Here is a 20,083-nt window from a genome sequence, read left to right on the forward strand (position 1 = left end):
TGTTCATACTGTAGGCTAAGTGTTTTGAAGCTGGTAGTCATTTGATTTGCGCACGTTAGCCTCGTAATTTCATCCTTCACGCCAATATGTGGTGCATGCATACAGCATAAGGACACAAAGCTAAAGGCTGTGGTGTGATTACTGGCATACAGCGCTGCCCTTCACCCCGCAGCAGCACTTACAGATCCCGAACACACGAAGCTTCCCCAGGGCTGGTAACCCATTGCAAGGACCACTCCATTTGTCTGCATTTGCCAAACTACCCAAGACATTCACCAGAGAGCCAGCTGCCAGGAGGTGTTCAGTTGAAGTTTTGGATACCTGTTACTATGTCAAAAATGCTTCAACCAGCTGATGGAAAGGCCTGGACCATTACGAATCGACATGTGAAGGGGTTACTTTGTCCCAGGAAACTGCTAATTAGGTATCTGTCCTCCCACACCCAGCACGAAGCCAACATAAACATTATTACATACTCGGCTAATGTGAAAGAAATACAGTGTGTTCATGCTTGACTCGGATCAAAAACGCGCTGCCAAGCCATCGAGAAGTGCATTAATGTTTCGGCAGCTGGAGAACCCCAGCCTGAGGACTCGGACCCTTTCTACGTGTCCCACAAACGCGTTTCTCACGTTCCTACAGTGTGCTACAAATCCTGCTCGCACGAAGAGAACGCGCATTGTGCGTCCATCAAATCAGCAAATGCCCAGAAATTATACATAAACTGTTGCGCTTTTTTCTGTCTATTCTCTCTCCTCCCCGCCATGGGACATTCACAGCGTTTTACAAAAGCTGATCGCTGGCAGCCTTCCTCATTGTACAAGCACAGAAACAGGACAGATGTTATGATCAGCTTTCTCCAAACATAATCTCATAAATCTCGGCAAATTTCTCTTGCTTCACAACACGACTACCTTGGAGCCCAAGCCTTTCTTTCATGGTTTCTCATCTGATCCATACAGTCTTTTCAGCTCCTTCCATTTTTTTTTTTCTCTCCAAACCAGTCCTGCAGCTAAGCAAATCCTACCCCTTTTTTTTGCCGGCTCTGAGAGGGGGCCTGCCTTTTATCTCAGGATTTCTCCCGCTGCAATGGCCTCCCCATTGTGCTTTCCCGCATTCTTCCCCTGCCTCCCTTTGTCCGGCACAGTCCTTTGTCTTGCCGGGAATCTCCACTTTCCTTGGGCAACCACCTGCCGAGGGCCTTGCTCGGATGGGTTTCCGTCCCTCCGACAAAGCCCCTGGCACACGTGTGCTCCGCTAACTCCTTCATTGCACTCCATTTTCTCTGGGAGAAGAGGAATGTGCCATAGTCCTCACTTGCTAAGGGACACGCACACCCACACGCGTCCGGCTGGGAGAGGGACACGCGGAGCGGGAGCTGCCTCACGCCACCCGGAATCCACACTCCAGGTGACGCGTTGCCTCTCTTAACACACATGCAAATCACCTGAAACCCCCTGGAGCACTTGGGCACCTCTGGAAAACCAGGTTGCAAGGATTTGTTTGTGGTCACTGCTTCACTGCTACTGAGGAATCTAGGTTTCCTCCTTGGTTTTTTTTTTTTTTTTTTAAGACTAATATGTATATTAGTTCTAGCAGGAATTTATCTTGCCATTTCAGTAGCCTTGCTTTCGTTTATATCAGGCTCTTCAGGCTCACTACAGGCTAAAAGTAACTATCTGAGTATGGCGAGGCACCGTGCTTTTTAAGATCCCATATTTTTTACACACATATTTCTTAACTTGCTGATCACTATTTAGATCTGTAAGACACTTACAAATGATAACTATTTGCAAATAGGAGAACAAAGATTGGTTTGAGAGGAAGCAACTCTTCTAACTCGTCATTAATTTACACAATCCCATTACAAATCTTAAATAAGTTTTAGTTTATTGTTTATTGACGGAAATAACAAAAAGCTTTAATTTTTTTTTCCAAAGATAACAGTCATTTTTCTAGTTATCTTAGTACTTATTCAAAATCTTTATTAAGAAAATAATCTTCAAATGAATAATTTTTTTTCTTCACAAACTGCTCTAACTGCCATGTTACACAGTTAGCACTGTGAAGTAACAGTAATGACAACATTTGCAAACTACATCTGGAAACTTATCCCACTGACAGCTATTTCTTAACAGGACTTTTGGAGCTTGCCATATTAGACAAAACTTCATGAATTGTTTTAGTCTTTTATTTTTATTATTTATATAGATAGCAGGACAGAATGATTAACACTTTACAGTGATGCTTAAGCACCTTCTGGAATCCTAAATTTCAAAATTGGTTAAAAAAAAAATCCCTTGCCTGGCATTAAGAGTCAAAGTGGCTGTGAAGAAAGGTGCTGTTGTCCTGCTTTAGTGGAAGCTACATCTATCAGGAGAAACATGCGAATACTGGGGCTAGGAGAGGGGAAAATAAGGAAGCTGACTGCTTCTGAGCAATGTGCAGTAGTAAATTTCCTTTTATAAAATTACCAATTAATGACTTTTTGTTTTAAAGATACATAGCAATTGACTTTATCAGAAAACAGTGCTATAAACTTGTGGGTTAAATGTGGTATTAGCTGGAGCACTGCAATAAAGTTTTATTTTTTAATCTAAGTGACAGGAATAGATTAAGGGTAATATAAAGATCACATCTCTCCTCTAAAAGAGGGAGGGAATGCCATTAAAAATGCACATATCACCATTCTGAGCAGACAAGAGCATATAGAAAGTGCATGCATCTTACTGGAAAGATAAACAGCTGGATTTACTTGCCTCCATTAACCAGTGACCTACTTGTCAAACATAAGCTTTAGATTTTAAAAAGCGATTACATGAAGCCTCTTATATTAGACAAAAAAGATCCTGGTTATGAAATCAGATCAAGTCTGAAAATACTTGAATGCAGTTTTGATGTTGTTCTGCCACAGAGATACAAAACGAGAACCAGTTATTCTTTCTAAAAACATACACCATAAAGTCACAGTGTTGTCTATAATGCTATTGAGAATGTGTTTATCCCACGTAGCCTGCTCAGGTCATTAGCAACGAGCCAAATCCAGGCCTCATGTAAGAGGATGAAGCTCCAGTGGAAGCCACTTCATAAAGCTTAATTTCAGGGTACTATCCGTTTCCAGCTATTACCCATGTGTATTTATGGAAAAATAAGACTGGCAGTCCCTCCCCTACGTGGTCACGGTGACATTTCCCCAGTCACCCGCCTCATCCCCCAGAGCAGATCTGTGGCAGCGCTGCGGCTGCGCAGGCCTCGGTGGCGCCTCCGGCCGCGGCTCTTGTGGCCGCCCCGCTTTGCCCGCGCGCAAGCGGCTCCCACCACGCGCCGAGGCTTCTCCGGGCTAAAGGACGAGCCAACGTGCTGAAAATCCAGACGGTTACAACATCTGGGTTGGTGTAAACCCTAAGTTAATATCACTGAGGGAGCACACCGAGGACAACAAATTACCTGGTGTTGAGACACTCAAAATCCCTTTAATTCTGCCACCTTCTACTGTAACACAGCCACGATGTGCCTGACAGCAGCCTGCCTGTATTTCACCTAAGGCAGAACAGGTCTCTAGGAAGGTGGCACAAGCCATTATTATAAGCCATGTTTTAATGTACAGACATCTTCTAAAATCGAATGTCTCACCCTACGTCGCATCCACACGGCCTCAGCAGCGTGCGGCCGTGCGCCGTCAGCAGCTCACGTTTTACCGTGACTCACTGCATAGGGTGGTTTTCTGGGAGCCTTGCACCGTGGTGTGACTTAATTATATGAGAACCTCAACAGGCGGGTTATAAAACCTCAGCTTCACAGCTCCAGGGATTGCACAGAAATACTGGAAAATGTAGCAGTACCCACAAGGAGGCAGGTAAGGCAGACAGTTCCACCAAGGAGGTGGTGGAAAGGACACGACCATGGTGCTGAGCTCCACGCACCCTCCAGCACAGCTGCCACAGCCTCTTCTGATTCATTCCCGGCCATATTCCTCAGTCAAGCACAACTGCATGAGCCCTGCTTTCTGCTCCCCTCTTCCCTTCAGTCTTCCCCCTCTGCCTTCCTTTCCCCATCTCCCTTCCCTTGCCCTTTGCTTTTCCTCCAACGGAGTCAATCAAGAGCTACTTACCACTTCCCTGCAACCGCCTTCCCCTTGTTAAAGCGAGCAGCACCTGGTCACGGGCACGGGTATCGCAAATAGACCATGAGCAAGACACTGAGATTACTCAAAATAGATACTCTGTTTTCCTAATTGGCCAACTTTTCCGCACGAGTCTGTCTGCGGGATCAGGATGACTGCCCAAATCAGAGCGCCTTCTGCTCACGTTGCAGGACTATACTTAAAAATCTAGAAACCGCTTTGAAAAATGAAAATGCTATTTTTGCAACATTTGGATGCACTATAAATACTTCATATATTCGACATGTCTGACAAGCATTTTTTTCAAGCCCTTAAAGTAGTCTTCTCTGCTGGAAGAAAACTTAAATCATTGCACAAATAGTCCTTTAACAAACATTCTCCAGCTTTTAAATGGAGCATCATTGATGGGCACAATGCAGAAGGCAACAAAAAGAGATTAGAAATAAGGGTACCATTCTTATTTTATTAAATATAGTCAAGCCTTCAACAGCCATGACTCAAAGTAGCAACGTTTTTTGACTTCTGAACAGTCAGACTGTGTATAAATTGAAGAAAGATTTCTGTAACATTTTGAGCACAAAAGGTACTAGTGGCATTACAATAATGTATTTTGCTCATTACAACAATGTACTTTCCTCATTATAGTAAAAAATGAGGTTTCTATTTAATAGAAAAACAACAAACAAACAAAACCAACCACAAACCTATGTATTTTTGTAATTGTTATTATGCCAGGGCTCTTGACAGCTTCTGCATTTGAAGGCATCTCATTATTAACTTTTAACGAAACCACATGCTATCTATTTGAAAAGCTAAATTACATTTTTTTGATGAATTGGCTGCTTTACTGAGCTCCTGTGGGATAATTCCTGGTATTGGATACTGAAAAAATAAATATCACCCCAAAGTTCAGAATATTTTCAGACAATACCATAAAAGGATATTCAAGCTATTCAATTACTAAGTTAAGAAGGGAAAGAAGACCGAGTATGAAGCCATAAACAAACATTCCATTTAAGTTAACTTTTGTATGTTAGGTTCAGAATTTAGGTCTCAAGTTTTCTTACATTGGATCAAAACCAACTATAAGGCAGCTGTGTCCTGTGCAGGACTGACTTCTACGCAAATGTCCTCCACTACTTTTTGGGGACCTTTATGCAGTCTCCACAGAATGGAAAATGCTTTCAAAACAGTCTACCAAGTCCAGAAATTCAAGTATTTTGTTCTTCTCAACTCCTTTGGCTGATAAAGGCTTCTTTGGTGGAAATTAAGGTGAACAGTTTGAGGAAACTAAGCAGTGAGGAACAGATGGGAAACAGCACCCTTGTAATCTTTAGTTACAAGTAGTATTTTATTCTGGTACGGGTAAGGAGCCTGGGCCATGGGAGACAGAAAACAAGTGAGGAAAAGTACTTTATTCTTCCCAGTTTAAGTCATTATATGCATCTTTTGCATGAATGGCTAGAGAACATCTATTTCTATGCAGAGAAGAAAAGAAAGATCATACAGGACCTTTTGTTCCAGCCTCCCCCAAGCAGATCATGAATTAGTAACTCAAAACACACTCATACATATTTTATATACATATTTACTTTCACTTCTGCCTCAGAATAACAGAAATATTGCAGGTAATTTCTGAACTAATGTTTCAGCTGAAGCCAAAACTGCTTTCCAATGTTAGGGTATTTCATAAATGTCTTGGACATAAAACATCAAGTTAAGAACTATACTGCCAGTGAAAACCACCTTATCTACATCTTGCGCACAGGAGATCCTAACATGAGAGCTGTAAAGTTCTTTGCATGTCCGACACTCATTCCTGACATGGCTGTCTGCATGAAACCTCAAAATTCCATGGAAAAGTATGTCCGTGCGTCAGGTCAAACACTTACAGAAAGGTTTCTCCAGCGAAGCCTACAACACACCACATGGATTTGGCTTTTGCAATTCTAATAGCTAAGCTAATGCTCTAGCAATATAATGATTCTCTGGAATTAAAAGGCTGATAGCTAGATCTTTATTTTGACATATAATAGGTCATAAAGACTAAGGGATTTGAAGAGGAAAGGCTACACAGTAAGCGGTGATCCATGGGGAATACCCTGGAAAGCTGTCTGTTGCTTCAAGGATAGGGTTATTCATTCCAGGAAATCTGCATGTGTCAGATAAGTTTCTATTAGACAGGTAGGGTGTATTTTGCTTTTCTAAGTGTCCATTTGGTGGCTGTGTACTATCTCCACACTCAGTTTTCCTCAGATTTCCTGTTGTTTCAAGCACTTGAGTGACTGCTAGTGTAACCACAGCAAGGAAGCTCGACTTTAAGCAGCGTCACCTGTTCAGTGCAAGATTAGAAAGCGACAGATACTAAATCCACTATAGATCTGCAGTGGATTTTATTAAAAAAAAAAACACAAAATCTGCACAAGGGGCTGCCCCTGTGGCAGTTCCAGCTGGCACCTTCCTGGGAAAGAGTGTGTCAGCAGGGAAGGACCTTTCTTCTTCCCCTTGGTCTTGGTTTCATTTTTTTCCATCTCTTTAATTTTATGTAGTCCATAGTTACTGCTGTGTCGTTAAATCACATAAGTTTCTTTCAGCTCTAAATTATAGACTATTCTTCACCTGAACATTTCAGGATGCACTTGGGACCTGCACATCTTCTAATTACTCTGAAGTTAACTCTTCTCCTCCAAGCTGAAGAATCTGAACTCTGTGGCTCCTCTTAACGTCCTCTGTCCCCATTTCAGTCTCTTCTCCTTAACTGCATCTGTGCTGGCTCACACAAGCATTTCTCATATTTGCCATAGAATATGGCAAACAGAACTTGCCCTGAATAATTTCCTATGTCCATTGTGTGTCTGGAAGTATTTTTCTGTAGACATATATTTTTTTTCTAGGGCACTAAGTAGCTTGGAGCAAATCCCTAGTTTCAGTATGAAATCTTTAAAATGGCTAAGGCACAAACCCCTGCTCTTTTTAGCTTAAATACCAAGCAGGAAGAAAGTGCCATGCCAAACTGAAATGCCTCCTGCATCCAATATCAGACTTTATACACCTTAAGAACTCTTCTAGCACTAGCGGAAACGTGCTGGAATGTTTTAAAATGAGTGTTTCTCAGTGCACAGCCCCAATATCATGTAAGGGTTATCCGCATTTTTAACTAGCTGTAATTAAGAGCTTCCCGTGCAGGACCTTTTGGGCAGCATTCCTGTGCCCTGGCACGGGCGCAGCAGCCGCGATGCAGGGCCGAGACGAGGGCCACGCGCGCCAAGGCTTCCTAACATTGCCACCTTGTGGGCCTCGGAGCATCCACCCCAGGTGGGACGTGACCTCGCTCTGCTGCTGGGAACCCAAACGAGGACAGAACTTCACAATTCTGCCACAAATTACTAACTACATATGGTGGCGTCTGCTTCGTTACGCCTTCCTCCACTTAACATCATGAAGGCAGTGTTAATAACATACAGAAATGCTAACATCTAACGGAATAACAGGTGAAAGCAAGAATATAATTTCCCAAAGTCTCTTAAAAGAAGGGGAGAGGAAATTAGATTCACCGTCTCTCCTGAGTTTTATTTTCCAATTCCATTTTGCCACTATATCCTTCTTACTCCAGTCAACAAAACCAAAATATTTCCAAAAAGTTTGTGGCACATAGTTTAGCTTTCATCATTTCTGTTTCCTGAATGAATAGCACTTAGTTACTTGAAAGTATTAATTATATGGTCAGAGTTGTTTCAAAGGAACATCACTTAATATCGATGCCAAAACTACCTAGCTATTCCCTTAAAGGCCTCGTTACAAGTGTTACTTCCTCAGTCACGATCTCCGTAACGAACATGCACAAATACACAAATGTACTTACTTTGAGCATCCAAACACTTTCCCTGGTTGCTGGTTTGGATTGTTCCTTGCAGCAATCTGGTACTAGAAAGAAAACATGAAAACACTGAGTTCAACAAACGAACAAGGGAGAGGGAGGAGGAAAATATATAAATAAATAAAAAGGGCTGAATGGTCTTTGTTTATATCGGTTGTGCACTGATGTAACAGCCACATTCTACAAATGGAACCAGAGCCGAAGCTCGTCGTTACAGAACCTTGATTCAGCTCCTCGCACAATGCTCCAGTGTCTAGCACATCTGCACAACAGTCAGATGCCCCTCTGGTAGAGTAGTAAATCTATTAGGTCCCTTATTCAGGGCTACATTCAGACTTTATTCATAATGCCAGGGCACATTACTGTTTCTTCTTCTGGTCATGCTTCTTTCGAGCACAGGCAATCAGTTATGACCATTGCAACATGGAGCTGAGGCCTTGCTGCACTTGCCTGAATGGTTTTTCAGAGGAAGAAAAAATCTGCCATTGAGAAACATGAACTGATGGGCAGGAAAAGCTGTATTTTTACTAATGTAACACTAAAAACCACTGGAAAACCTTTTAAGTGATACTTCCAGGAGGCTGACCACTTATAGCAACTGCATTTAAGGCTCATTCTTTGCTCTGTTGCTAGATGGGATTTCTTAAGAATTGCTATATTTGCCCTCATATCCACGTACTCAAGTGCTAGGACCTGGCTATATTACAGAAACTTAAGTGGGAGCAACCAAATATGGTTTTCAACTTGTGTCACCAGGGCTTACATACTGACACGACTAAGTTTCTTAACTTGCTTTCTTCCCAGTCAGCAAGAAATTTAATTCCTAGCAGGTAAATAATTGTTTACAGTCAGAGCAAGGCCCTGGTTGTTGCTTGTCTTGCATTCCTAGGCAGCCAGTTGAGACAGTCCAGAGGGAGGGGTGCTGCAAAGGCATCTCGGCACGACAGCCTGAAACGGCATCAAAACAGGGGTGCTCACATGAATAAGGGCTGAGGGATGCAAGAGGCTCCAGCGGTGAATTCAGATTCATCATAAGCCCTATCTTTAGAAGGAGAAAATATAAAGTAAAGTCTCACTAGAACTCATTATCTCATCTGGGAAAGGTAAACAGCCCTTTAAACACGGCTTGTCTAGAGGAGCTGGGTGAGTCATCCTGGCAGATGACTTAGGAAGGCTGCTAGCGCCCTGGAAGGCTGGAGCTACCTTAAAGCCAAACCAGAATGGCAATTAGCTATTAACCATGTTATTGTTTCACTTTTTTGGATCTCTCCAAACCTCTTAAGCTTTGTTTTTCAATATATTATTTCTTGTTTCCTCTTCATTTGTTTAACGTGGAAACAAATCCAGCATGGCTGACAAACCTCAGGCATCCTGTTGGCAAAGGAATAGCAAATCTCTCGTGTGTGTTGGCTTTTATTCAAGCAGATCCCTGAACTTATGTTGGGCTCTAACAGCGCTACTCCAATAACCTATTCATCATATAAAATGATGAGTAAGACAAGTAATCTCACATTAGAGGGGGTTGACCAGAACTTCTAGCAGGTAACAGTAGTGGATAGATATGGGGATTCCCTTAGAAATGTGAAAAAATATCTGGCATTTCAGCTCTTGCAGCAATTTCCATGCTATACATTCTGTACAGGGCAATATTTATATGAAATTGAAAATAAAGGCAGTGATCTCTTTTCTTCTCAGCTAAGGAGACTGCAATTTGAGAAAGATTTGAACAATATCACCACAATATTTATCAATAAAGAGAATATTTTTTAAAAAAATCTTCACAGAAGAAGTTTCTAAAGCTGGGAGACTCATGACAACCTACGTGCAGGAGGAACCCAAGAGGTCCATCTCAGCAGCGGCCCTGCCTTCTGCAGTGTGGACCTGAGCTGTGGGGAGCAGTGTGATGGCCAGGGCTGGAGGAGATGATGAGCACCAAGGCGCTGCCCTGGAGAAGTCCTCCCAGTTGCCACCAGCTCGGAAAGCCATGCCGATACCTGGACCTGTCCTTCTGGCTTGAGGTGCAGGAGCAACAGCCAGGCAGGGAGTGGTAGGAAACGCCGGCTCATTAAGGTGGGCGTTAATTTAGGTGGACGAAGGAACGCAGTAGAAGGTCCTCGTTAGTGGGCGTGAGGCAGGTAACCACAGGGAGCCAGAGCCCTGTTTGCAGGGTGGAGGGGTTAAAGCATGCAGTGAGAAGACAAGGAGGAAAGGATGCCATGTGCTTCCCAGTGTGGGCCAGGCCACAGGCATCACGTCACCGACCAACTCAGGCCAGCAAGCGCAACTCACTTCCTCAGTCACAACTCCCTAATGCACAAGTCACACAGGTTTTAAAGAACTCCATCTCCTAGAATCACCCACCAAGATATATACAGAAACTAATCATTCTACGCTCTTAAATATATAGGAAAAAGACCATAAAGTCAAAACAAGAGAGGGGAAAGATCTGGAGGTCTTCAAAAAGTGGATGCCAAAGATCTCAGAGCAAAGAAAAATATCTCTCTAGTGACCATTTGAAAAGAAGGGTCTGAAAATCCTACCAAATGAAACAGGTGAGAAAAGCGTCCAGGTTCTAAACTCCTTGGGCCAGGAATTTGTGTTTTGTTCAGTGTTTCACTGAGTTTACAGCATGCCCTGTTACATGGCTGCAAGTTTCTCCAACAGGAGATTGACCTGGAGACACAGATCACAACCAATTGAGTTTATTAGAGCATCCTTTATGAATTAAGCTCTTTTAAACAGCATCAAGCAGTTTTCTTTAGCAGCGGATAACTACTCCCACAGCAAACTCAATTATTCCTGTGATGATGCATCGTCACCCAGCTGCAGCAGCAGTTGGGAGGCTCCAGCAGAAGCCCGGGACGGTTGTGCCACCAGGAAGGGGCTTGGAGATGCCCGTCTTTCACCACATGTGTGTGTAACCCTGCAGCTTTTGCTTGCACACAGCAGTAACTACGTTCCTGGGTGCAGCCGAGCTCCACAGCTTGCAGAGGACCCCAGCGCGCGCTGCCGGCCTTGAAGGCCTCCAGCAGACTCTCCCTGCCCCGAGTTTATCAGTCCCTGTGGACTGAGCAGGACCACTGGTCTCCAGAGCTTATCAGTCCTCGGGAGACCTTCACATGCTGCCTCTCGGTGTTGTGTTTTCCTCTCTTTGGCCTTGTTTTCTGCCAACCGTTGCTGCATGCACAAACGTCGGTGCCTCTCAAATGCACGCACACAAACCTACGCAGGAGAGGCTTCTGCAAAAATAACACTTTATTCCAGTCTCAGGAATAGCTGTAACCAGAATAAAAACTGAGGGGTGGAATAAATAAATAAGCCAAACTAAGGGGCATAAGAAAATCAGGGCAAAAGCCAACAGCAATGAAAAAGAAGGACAATAAACCAAAAATGATCTCCAAAAAACAGGGCTCAAGAGCTTCAAGCAGCACACCACCACAAAGTCATACTGTAAGTGCAGCTGTTAGGATAAAGACTCAAAATAGGACAGAATCAGATTAATGGGGTTCAAATCAAATGCACTATGTACTATTTACTGTGTAAATTAACTACGTATTTTACAAACTTTCTCTGGGAGAGCTGGCACTTTCCTTGCAGTCGCAGAGCCCTGTTGGCAGAGGGGCTGGATGTTTCCTTCCCTCCTCTCCCCAAGCACTGGGGATGTGATGCTGCACAATGCAGCTCCTGAAAACAATTTGTAATGTAAGCTGATAGACACCTATTCAAATATCCTCAGCAGTTACAGGGGGAAAATAGTTTCAAAACCAGCTTATTTTTAGCGACTGAAAGAATTCAAGCAAACCAGCTGTGGCTGCTGTCCGGGCATTTAGTGAGTGGAAAATAGCTTGACAAATTAGACAGAAAACAACATATATCACTATTTACATACCCTTGCCTGTTGTACAGATGAACTGAAAGATTAATTCTAAAGCTCCCAGTGCCAAAGGAAAGAAATGCTGTTTTTTTTTAAGGACCTGTGTATGAATCAAAAAAATTAAAAGCTGGGCAGATATCTCAACTTACTGGTAAGCAGCAGCCCAACCCTGGGCTGTCTGAGCATTCCTGCATGCTCCTCGGCACTTATTTGTGGTTTTTTGGCTGCCTGAGTCAGGACTGGGCTCTGCAGCCGTGTATCCAGCTCCTCCAACCCAGGCACAAAGCAAATACATCCACTCACAGAGCTGAGCTTAGTGCCGGCTTCAACTCCCACCCCAAAAACATGGAAAATGCCCTAGTCTGACTCGGAGAGCTTCGGGGGAAGGTGATCAGCAGTGATACAGCAGCAAGGAGCAGCGATGAGCACAGTCTTCGCTTTGCCGTGTCCAGCCCAGCGCTGCTCCAGCACTTCCCTGCCACTGCCCTAATTCCCAGACACAGGTTGGCAAGGGAAAAAAAAGAAAAAAAAAAGTCTAGAGGCTGCTACAAAACCCTGTGCTCTCCTCATTCACAAAGCGGCCAACCTTTTTTGCTCATTCTCAAGAAAACCCAAGCACATTTTCCTTAGCACCCCAGCAGCCTGCATACCCTTTCCCAGGGAAGATGTCTTGTGCTTCGCGTGGTTCTCTCCCAGATGTCCTCATGGAGCAGCACAGCAGCTTCTCCCAGTTCCGCTGCCCTCTCCCCTCCCTCCTCAACCTTTTCTAAATGGGAGTTTCCAAGACATGAGTGTCTTGGACACAGGGCTCAAAGCTGCAGCCGACAGCAGCAGTGACACCGGGTCTTTTGCAGCCCTGCTCCCGCTGCCTTACCTGCCGTGCCGACTGGGACCTGGGCGCACACTCCTTATCTTCCCCCTGGGAAGGGCTGCAGCAGTGCTCAGACCGTCTGATTTTTTATTAGAGTCAGCAAGACAGACTTGGCAAACTTTTTTTTTTTTTTTAATTATTGGCAAGACAAATAATGCCAAAATGGTATAACAAGCAGTAGGTGGCAGACCTAATAGGAAAAACAGATGAGAATTTATCATTCCTTTTATTTAGCAGCAGGCTGCCATGCTATACTTAGCTCCATTTCAACCAAAAACATTTCCTCTTTGCTCCCTTCTGAGGGAGCAATCTTTCATCAATGATTCCAGAGAAAAAAAAATCAATGGCTTTCTATTTATTTATTTTTATTAAGTGTCGGTTCAGTCATTGATGTCTGCATTTCAATGTCTATCACACTAATTAAAAATCCATTCTGCTTGCATTATCAGTGCCTATGTCGGTTGACTTCTACAAGCAACACACAATCACCAGTTTTGTCAAGCATCTGTCTGGCCTTTGCACATTTGACTTCAGGGTACTATTGAAGCTCTTCTGCACATACTAATTTACCATGCATTTCAGCAAATTTTTCTGGGAGGTAATATAGCATCTTCCAGAAGATGCTTCCAGAACAGTTTCCAGGACATTTGCAGCTTCCCAAGCCAAGCTTTAGGCTGCCTTTTTGGCTGAATTTTAATAGAGTAATCAGCAACTTTAAATTAAAAAGAAGGCTGAGGAAAAAGCACTAATATATATTTATTCAGAGGTAAAAACAAACAAGCAACCTGTGTTCCAATCCAAGATATTTTCTGAAGTTCTTTCAGGACAGCAAAACCTAAAGTTTAACATGAGGAGTCCTGATAGCATAGCTATGTCTCGAATTACCAAAGTAAACTTGATGAGCACGCTACACATTTCTGCACAACAAGCATGGTTGAAAGTGCCCAAAGATAAACTTCATAGAGGTGTTAGAGACAGCTACAATAAACCGTTGGATTCTTGAAAACTTTCAGATTATCTAGAAAGGCATCAGGTATAGGACTAGCAAAATATTTAGAGAAATAAATTTTAAGCGTTTTAAGAGACAGACATTTAAGCTAAACAAGAAATTTGCATTTAAGTGTTACCCTTCACTGTATCCCTTACACTACTGGATATGCCCTAGAAAAAAAATGGCAGGTAACTCAGTCAGGAGTCCTAATATTAGATAGCATGAATCCTTCTTCCATGGTGACATTTCTATTTCAGATTTCTTTTACAAGGAAATGAAGAGAAATAAGCATATCCAGAAAACATGCAGCAAAACTCAGGTGTCCACAGAGAAGATGATAAAGGCAGGAGCCAACTTCTTGCCAAACTTCAGTTCTAAAACTTCAGTCAGCACGTAGCAACTGGCCAAGTCTGCAAGTTGTGGAGCTTGCAGACCAGTGAGAATGATTGATTTTTGCTAGGTTACAGATTGTTTTTTTTTTAATAAAAAGTAGTCTCTAAAATACTGCAACATTCTGTAACAGTGCCTGTTTCATGTCAAGAAATAGGCAAGTATAGTTCTCGAAAACGAGTTTGCAAATTCTCGCTCCTGGGATGGAATCACCCAATTGAACAGCACCAGTTGGGGGCCAGTTAGATAGAGAGCAAATGCACAGAAAAAAAGATCTGGGGTCCTCATGCACATCCAGCTCAACATGAGGCAGCACGTCCTTCAGTAGAGAAGGACAACTCCCTGCTGAAGGGTGTTTGCAGGAGGAGAAGTGATGATTCCCCTCTATGCAGTACTTGTGAGCCTGCACAGGGAGCACTTCTGTCCGGTTTCTGGCTCCCCAATACATTAAAGATAGACATACTGGAGCCCAGTCTAGTAAACGTAAGGCCCATAAGTGGCTGGAGCACATGGAGCACCAGGAGAAGCTGGGATCGTTGGCTTTGTTCAGCCTGGAGAAGAAAAGGCCAGAGGAGGAACTCACTGCAATCTGCAGTCACCTAATGGGAGAATTTAGAGAAGATGGAGCCGGGCTCTTCTCAAAGGCACACATTGGCAGTGCAAGAGGCAACGGGCAAGTTTCGACAGGGCAGAAGCCGATTACATGTCAGGAAAAGCATTCTCCTCATGAGAGCGGTTGAGCATTGGAACAGGGTCCAGCGAGGAGGTGGAGTCTCTGTTCTTGCAAAACTCAACAAGCCCCTAAGCAACCTGATCTATCCAGGGCTGCCATGACCAAGGGTTGGACCAGACCACCTGGAGACTTCTTGCTTCTTGCCCTATGCTGCTCTATGACTTCATGTAAAAGTGCCAGAACTGCAGGCTGCTTGTCAGCTGCACACGTCTTTCCTAGGAGGCAGAGACTCAGTTAAGATACGGGATTGATACTTCAGATACCTCAGTCTTTTTACCAACTTTGGCATGCCTTTCTCGGTCTCAGGTCCCTGAACAGAAATGAAGGAGGATAAATGATGACACATTTAAGGGGGTAGCATTATCTCCATTGTACTGCACGGTCCACCACACATGCTCTGGATCAGCAAACACGAGCCAAGAAGTTGCAGCATGGTTCGCTTTCTTATTCACTTAACCATGATCGACCAGCCATTTATCCTAGGTGGCCTGGGGAAGTCATTTATCCATAGCTCTAGTATGGGACTGGCACCCCAGAGTGCCAAACCCTATTGGAAGGGCTGTTTTCATCCTTTTCCTTACATAATCAGTGGACAAGAGTGGTCAAGTGTTCCCAACAACATAAGCACGGGCAGAATATTTGGGAAGACCATGCATTAGCTTTCTCCAAGCTTATCGGAGCAGATCCCCACTGCTGTGAAAATGGAGGACACTCATGTTATGGTAATGACCCCATACAAGTAATTTATACAGTTAAATTACTAAAATCGTGTATTTGATACACAGGAACTATGGAACCAATGTAGCTTTTCAGCTCTATGAACAACCAAGGCCCAAAAGCTAGAAAGGAGCCTCTATTATATGCTAAGGGACATGAAGAATGTCCCAAAGAAAGTCCTCAAAGTGGAACTACATTTGAAAGTTGCCCAATACATTTTATTCCTTCAGTTAAAATATCACATGTGATGATCACAGTTTGTGAGCATCAAGTTGAAGGAAAACATTCCCACCTGTGAGGCAAGAGTGATAGCTTATTGTCTCACTTAGTTTATTTTTGATATCATGCAATTAAAGCAAATAACATGGAGAGGTTTCTAAAGGTTGTCTGTCAAATTTCAACCTCTCAAGTTAACATTATTATGTTCTGAAAGGAGAGTTTATACTTGAACTTTACCACATTTGAAGTTTTGTGGCCTCATTTGTGAGCTGTAGCAGTGTACCAGCTTGACGACACAAGCATCACACCCTCAGTAGAAAAACAGGAGAAAAAAATCCAAAAGATTCTATAGCGTCAGAGTGAACGCAAACTCCCCCAACTTTCTGCTCTGGAGAACATTTTGCTTTCGTTTATTGCATGCAAGCACCAACTTGGAGAAGCACTAAAGATTTATTTAAGCAGTATACACAGTTTAAGTGTAGCTGCTTCTCTCAAGGTCTTTCCTAGACACTTCAGTTTGATGTCAAAACTAAGCAAGAAAAGACACCACTTGACCGAAGAAACAGATCCTTTGGACTAATTCACCACTTACATGCACACTGTTCTCTATATTTGACTGAACTTCTCTACCAGCCAATTTTTCACAGCTAGAAGATAAAGCCTTGTAGTTGAGACAGGGTGGTAAAGTTCTGGCAGGTTTTTAATCATTATTGTTTGGTGTAGAACTTGGCTATAAGGCTTAGGTACCTGTCTGACCTAATCTAATTGGGAGACCCATAAGTCTGAGCATAAACAGCAGTCTCCCTCTTCATAAAGTTGCCAGTTCAGCAAACTCTGTGTTGAGGAACCAGTCTTGCTGTTTCTTCTTGGGCACATACAACCTGCCCTAAAGAACCTAGCCCCTGCTAACACTGCTAAATAAGCTTTATCATACTGTGCAGACACAGCTAGGGCAAATAAGATTTCTGTACTTGGTGCATTAATGTGATAGCCTCCTAACAGCTAATTTTGTACAGAAAGACCAGGGTTTCCTTCAGGTGAGCCTGAAGGACTGTTTGGCGCTTGCAGGAACTCAGAAAACTCTTTGCACCTAGGATGCCCAGGATTGCAACTACCAAAAGTTTTTCCCTATAGCTTCTTTAATAAACAGCGCCAGGTATAAAATATGTGTGCACAAATTGAACATGCATTTTGAGACTCTAAATAAAATGTCTGCAAATGACACTATCCATTTCCCAAACATGCATTCACTTAAAGCTCTTTTCAGCAAAATTAGTTAGCTATGGAAAGCCCCTGTAAGCAGGTATTAGTGAACATGCCCAAGGAGGATCAACAGAAGAGCTTGTGGAACAAGTGCAGAGTCAAAAGTATCTGCAGCTGAAGCACCCAACATCATCCAAAAGCAGGCCTTGCTCACACAACCAACCCCATTAACCATTTAGGTATGCTTGTAGGAAAACTCCAACTTTCCTCCCTTTTTGGAAGCCAGCTTACTTGTTAACTCACTTAGCAAAAATGTAAGATTCAACCTACGCTTTCCCATAAGATTGATTTCCCTGCGGGCCCTGTCTCAGACACCCCTAACGCCCATCCATTTCTGGTCAAAACACGCCACACCTTTTGCAGTGAGTCAACCAAATAAGGCTCCATCTCCCACAGCAAATTGGAGGCTTGTAAACAGGTGAGAGGAGAGTCCTGCTGTGCCTCTGCACACACAGCCCTGCAATTTAGCATTGCATGGGATGCTCAGAGAAACGCTGCATTGGCCAAAGAGATGATTAGAAGATTGCTACAAGCTTCACTTGCGTTGGATTTAACAAGATTAGGCAGGGTCACCTTGGCCACAGGGTCATATGGACAAATTCTAATTCACCCACAAACTCAGTTCACATATGCAGACAGCTGGAAGGCTTCGCAGCTCCCAAATGACAATGTTTAGCAGCTTATCAAGCAAGCTAAATGCCTTATGCCTGTCAAGAGTACTAGCACATCATTTTACTTCAGTGTTACTCTGTTCTTCCTTGGTGTAATTTGTTAACTTCTCAAAACTTCTGTAACCAGAAATGGTGCCAGCATTTCTCCTCCTTTTAGGTGACAAATAGAAGCCGAAGTTTAATTTCCAGAATATTAAAATGGCCAAGATAATATATTTCGACAGACAAGATTTGTAAAGAAGAATATATATCTCGAGCAGCCCCTATTTCAACAGTGTGAGATATTGTTATATTTAAAAGTGCACTTGTTTTATTCCCAGAAATACCTCTACTTTCTCTAGTCAGTACAGGTGCTTGTACCCTATTCTGGTTTGAAGTGCTGCGTTGTTTTTCCTGTTATTCTACACAGGCAGATAGGACCAAGCGCAAGCCAGTGTAACAATTTTCTGTCACTAGGAATGCAATGAATTCACACAACTTGCTGCTGCTTTTACAGTTGACTTGGTGAGCTGGAAAGAAGCCACATGTGCCAGCACTCCAAGTCCCAGGACATGCATGCCTGTCTCTGCTTGATAGGCATGTGGTAGCACTGCGAGAAGATCCAATTCAGAAAAATATTTTATGTTCTTTCATACACACACACAGACCTATTTGATTGCTGCTTAAGATTTTAAAACACTTAATGAAACAGCATAAAAAGGTGACTACTCATCTAATGACCCTCCATGCCATGACATGCTGTTTTGCCCTGTCAGAGCATTTGTGACAACTGTCAGAAGGTAAAATAAAGAGTAGAAAATGGTTCTTTCTTGAAAAGGTGGGACAGGATGAGACAGACAGGCAGTGCAGAGGGCAGCCACCCATGGAGCCCCAGCTGTGCTGAGGGACACGAACATCTCCAGGAGGAAGGAGGGCAGGATCCAAGAGGGGCTGGCTGCCTCCCCGGAGCCTCCCGATGTTCTCATCTGGGAGTCTCTGTGGTGGGACAAGCTGGGAGCTAAATGTCCCGTGGTAAGTCCCACCACACAAGCTGACAATGTAAGGTGTCTGCAAGGAGAACCGAGCTCCAAACAGGGAGCAGAACCAGGCAAGCGCCAGAAGACCCCGAAAGAAACCGTCCTAGGGATCCCAGGACAGGGTAAACGTGCTTCAACTTCAGAGGCCACAAAAAGCTAGAAAAGGTGGGAGGGAAGGACCCTACTGCAGGGCAGGGAAGGTACATATTATCCTTTAATCTCACCTACCAGCTCTGTCTCCTTTTGGAAAACGCTTTTTGTTCTAACATGTGTTTTTGTGTTCCAAGAAGCTCAGCACTGCAGCCTGGAAGCCTCTACCAGGCCGCACAAGCTCACGCAGTCCAGAAGCGCAGGCAGCTCCCGTGGCAGCCCGGGCAGCTCCAGGCCTGGCTGCGGCACCGTGCGGGCACCGGGCTCGCCAGCGCGTCTCGGGATGAGCCTCGATGCTTTGCATGGCCATAGCAGCACGCATGTGCTGCAAAGCTGCGAGGGAGAGTTATGCCCTTCTGCTTTACTTGGGACATGGCTTTGAGCAAACGTTCTATGGCAACTGCAAGCTGTAGAAATCAGTTATCAAACCTAACAGGTCATTATAAAAATATTCATAGATAAACACTGTACTGCTCGGGGACATATACAGAAAGTGATACAGAGCCTTATACCACTGTCTTACTGGATTTAAATTGATACATTTATACTGAAGAATAACCTCTACGTTTTCTTTGTCTTATTGTATCTCACTGAGCAGAATAAAACCTTGAATAAAATCCTCAGTGTCAAACACACACAAGTCTGATTTTTTTTTCTCCCACTAACTCCTAGCAAATCCTGAAACAAAGCAGCATTCCTGCCAGGCAGCTCCTCTGTGCTTTAATGGACAGAAACTGTACCAGCAGCCACACGTCCCTTTCAGGGAAGACAAAGGATGTTGCTGCCATCGGTCAGACAAACATTTCTTGTTGGTCGGTGCCACAGCTGCATAATAAGTTCCCTGTCACTTGACAGGCCCATCATAGTGTTTCTCTGTCTGGTTTTCTGACATGTTCATGTGTTGCTTGCAGTCCCTGTACCACAAAGAAATATTATTCCTGCAGCAGAGACAATACATCGCTCCAGAGTCATATGGAGGGTGCTAATCACATCCTTTAACTCATGTGGCCTTCAAGCACTTGACAGATACACTTCACCAGTACCATCTCAGGTCAAGTGACATTTGACTGACAGTTATATTTCTTTCTTAGCATGTTATTTTATAGGCAGCCATAAATAAAACATCCTTCCGGTCTTGCTTTTCTGAGGAGAATTGTCATTGTCACTGAGCTAGTTGTAGAGCATCAT

The 20,083-nt window shown here is 43.5% G+C and overlaps 1 protein-coding gene across 2 annotated transcripts in view; it reads right to left on the reverse strand.

Moving 5' to 3' along the window:
- MAPRE2 (microtubule associated protein RP/EB family member 2) overlaps positions 1 to 20,083 on the reverse strand; it is a 92,482-nt gene that overhangs the window by 58,811 nt on the left and 13,588 nt on the right. For both annotated transcript variants that reach the window (XM_088536371.1, XM_088536368.1), the window contains exon 2: positions 7,986 to 8,047. Coding sequence is in view for 1 of the 2 variants with exons in the window: in XM_088536368.1 (XP_088392494.1) it covers positions 7,986 to 8,047 (62 nt within the window). In the remaining variant the exon portion in view is untranslated. The remainder of the gene's footprint in view (positions 1 to 7,985; positions 8,048 to 20,083) is intronic.

The sequence above is a fragment of the Tinamus guttatus genome, unplaced genomic scaffold (genome assembly GCF_059628265.1).
Source record: "Tinamus guttatus ecotype Peru unplaced genomic scaffold, ASM5962826v1 Tinamus_guttatus_pri_ptg000659l, whole genome shotgun sequence".
NCBI classification, from domain to species: Eukaryota; Metazoa; Chordata; class Aves; order Tinamiformes; family Tinamidae; genus Tinamus; species Tinamus guttatus.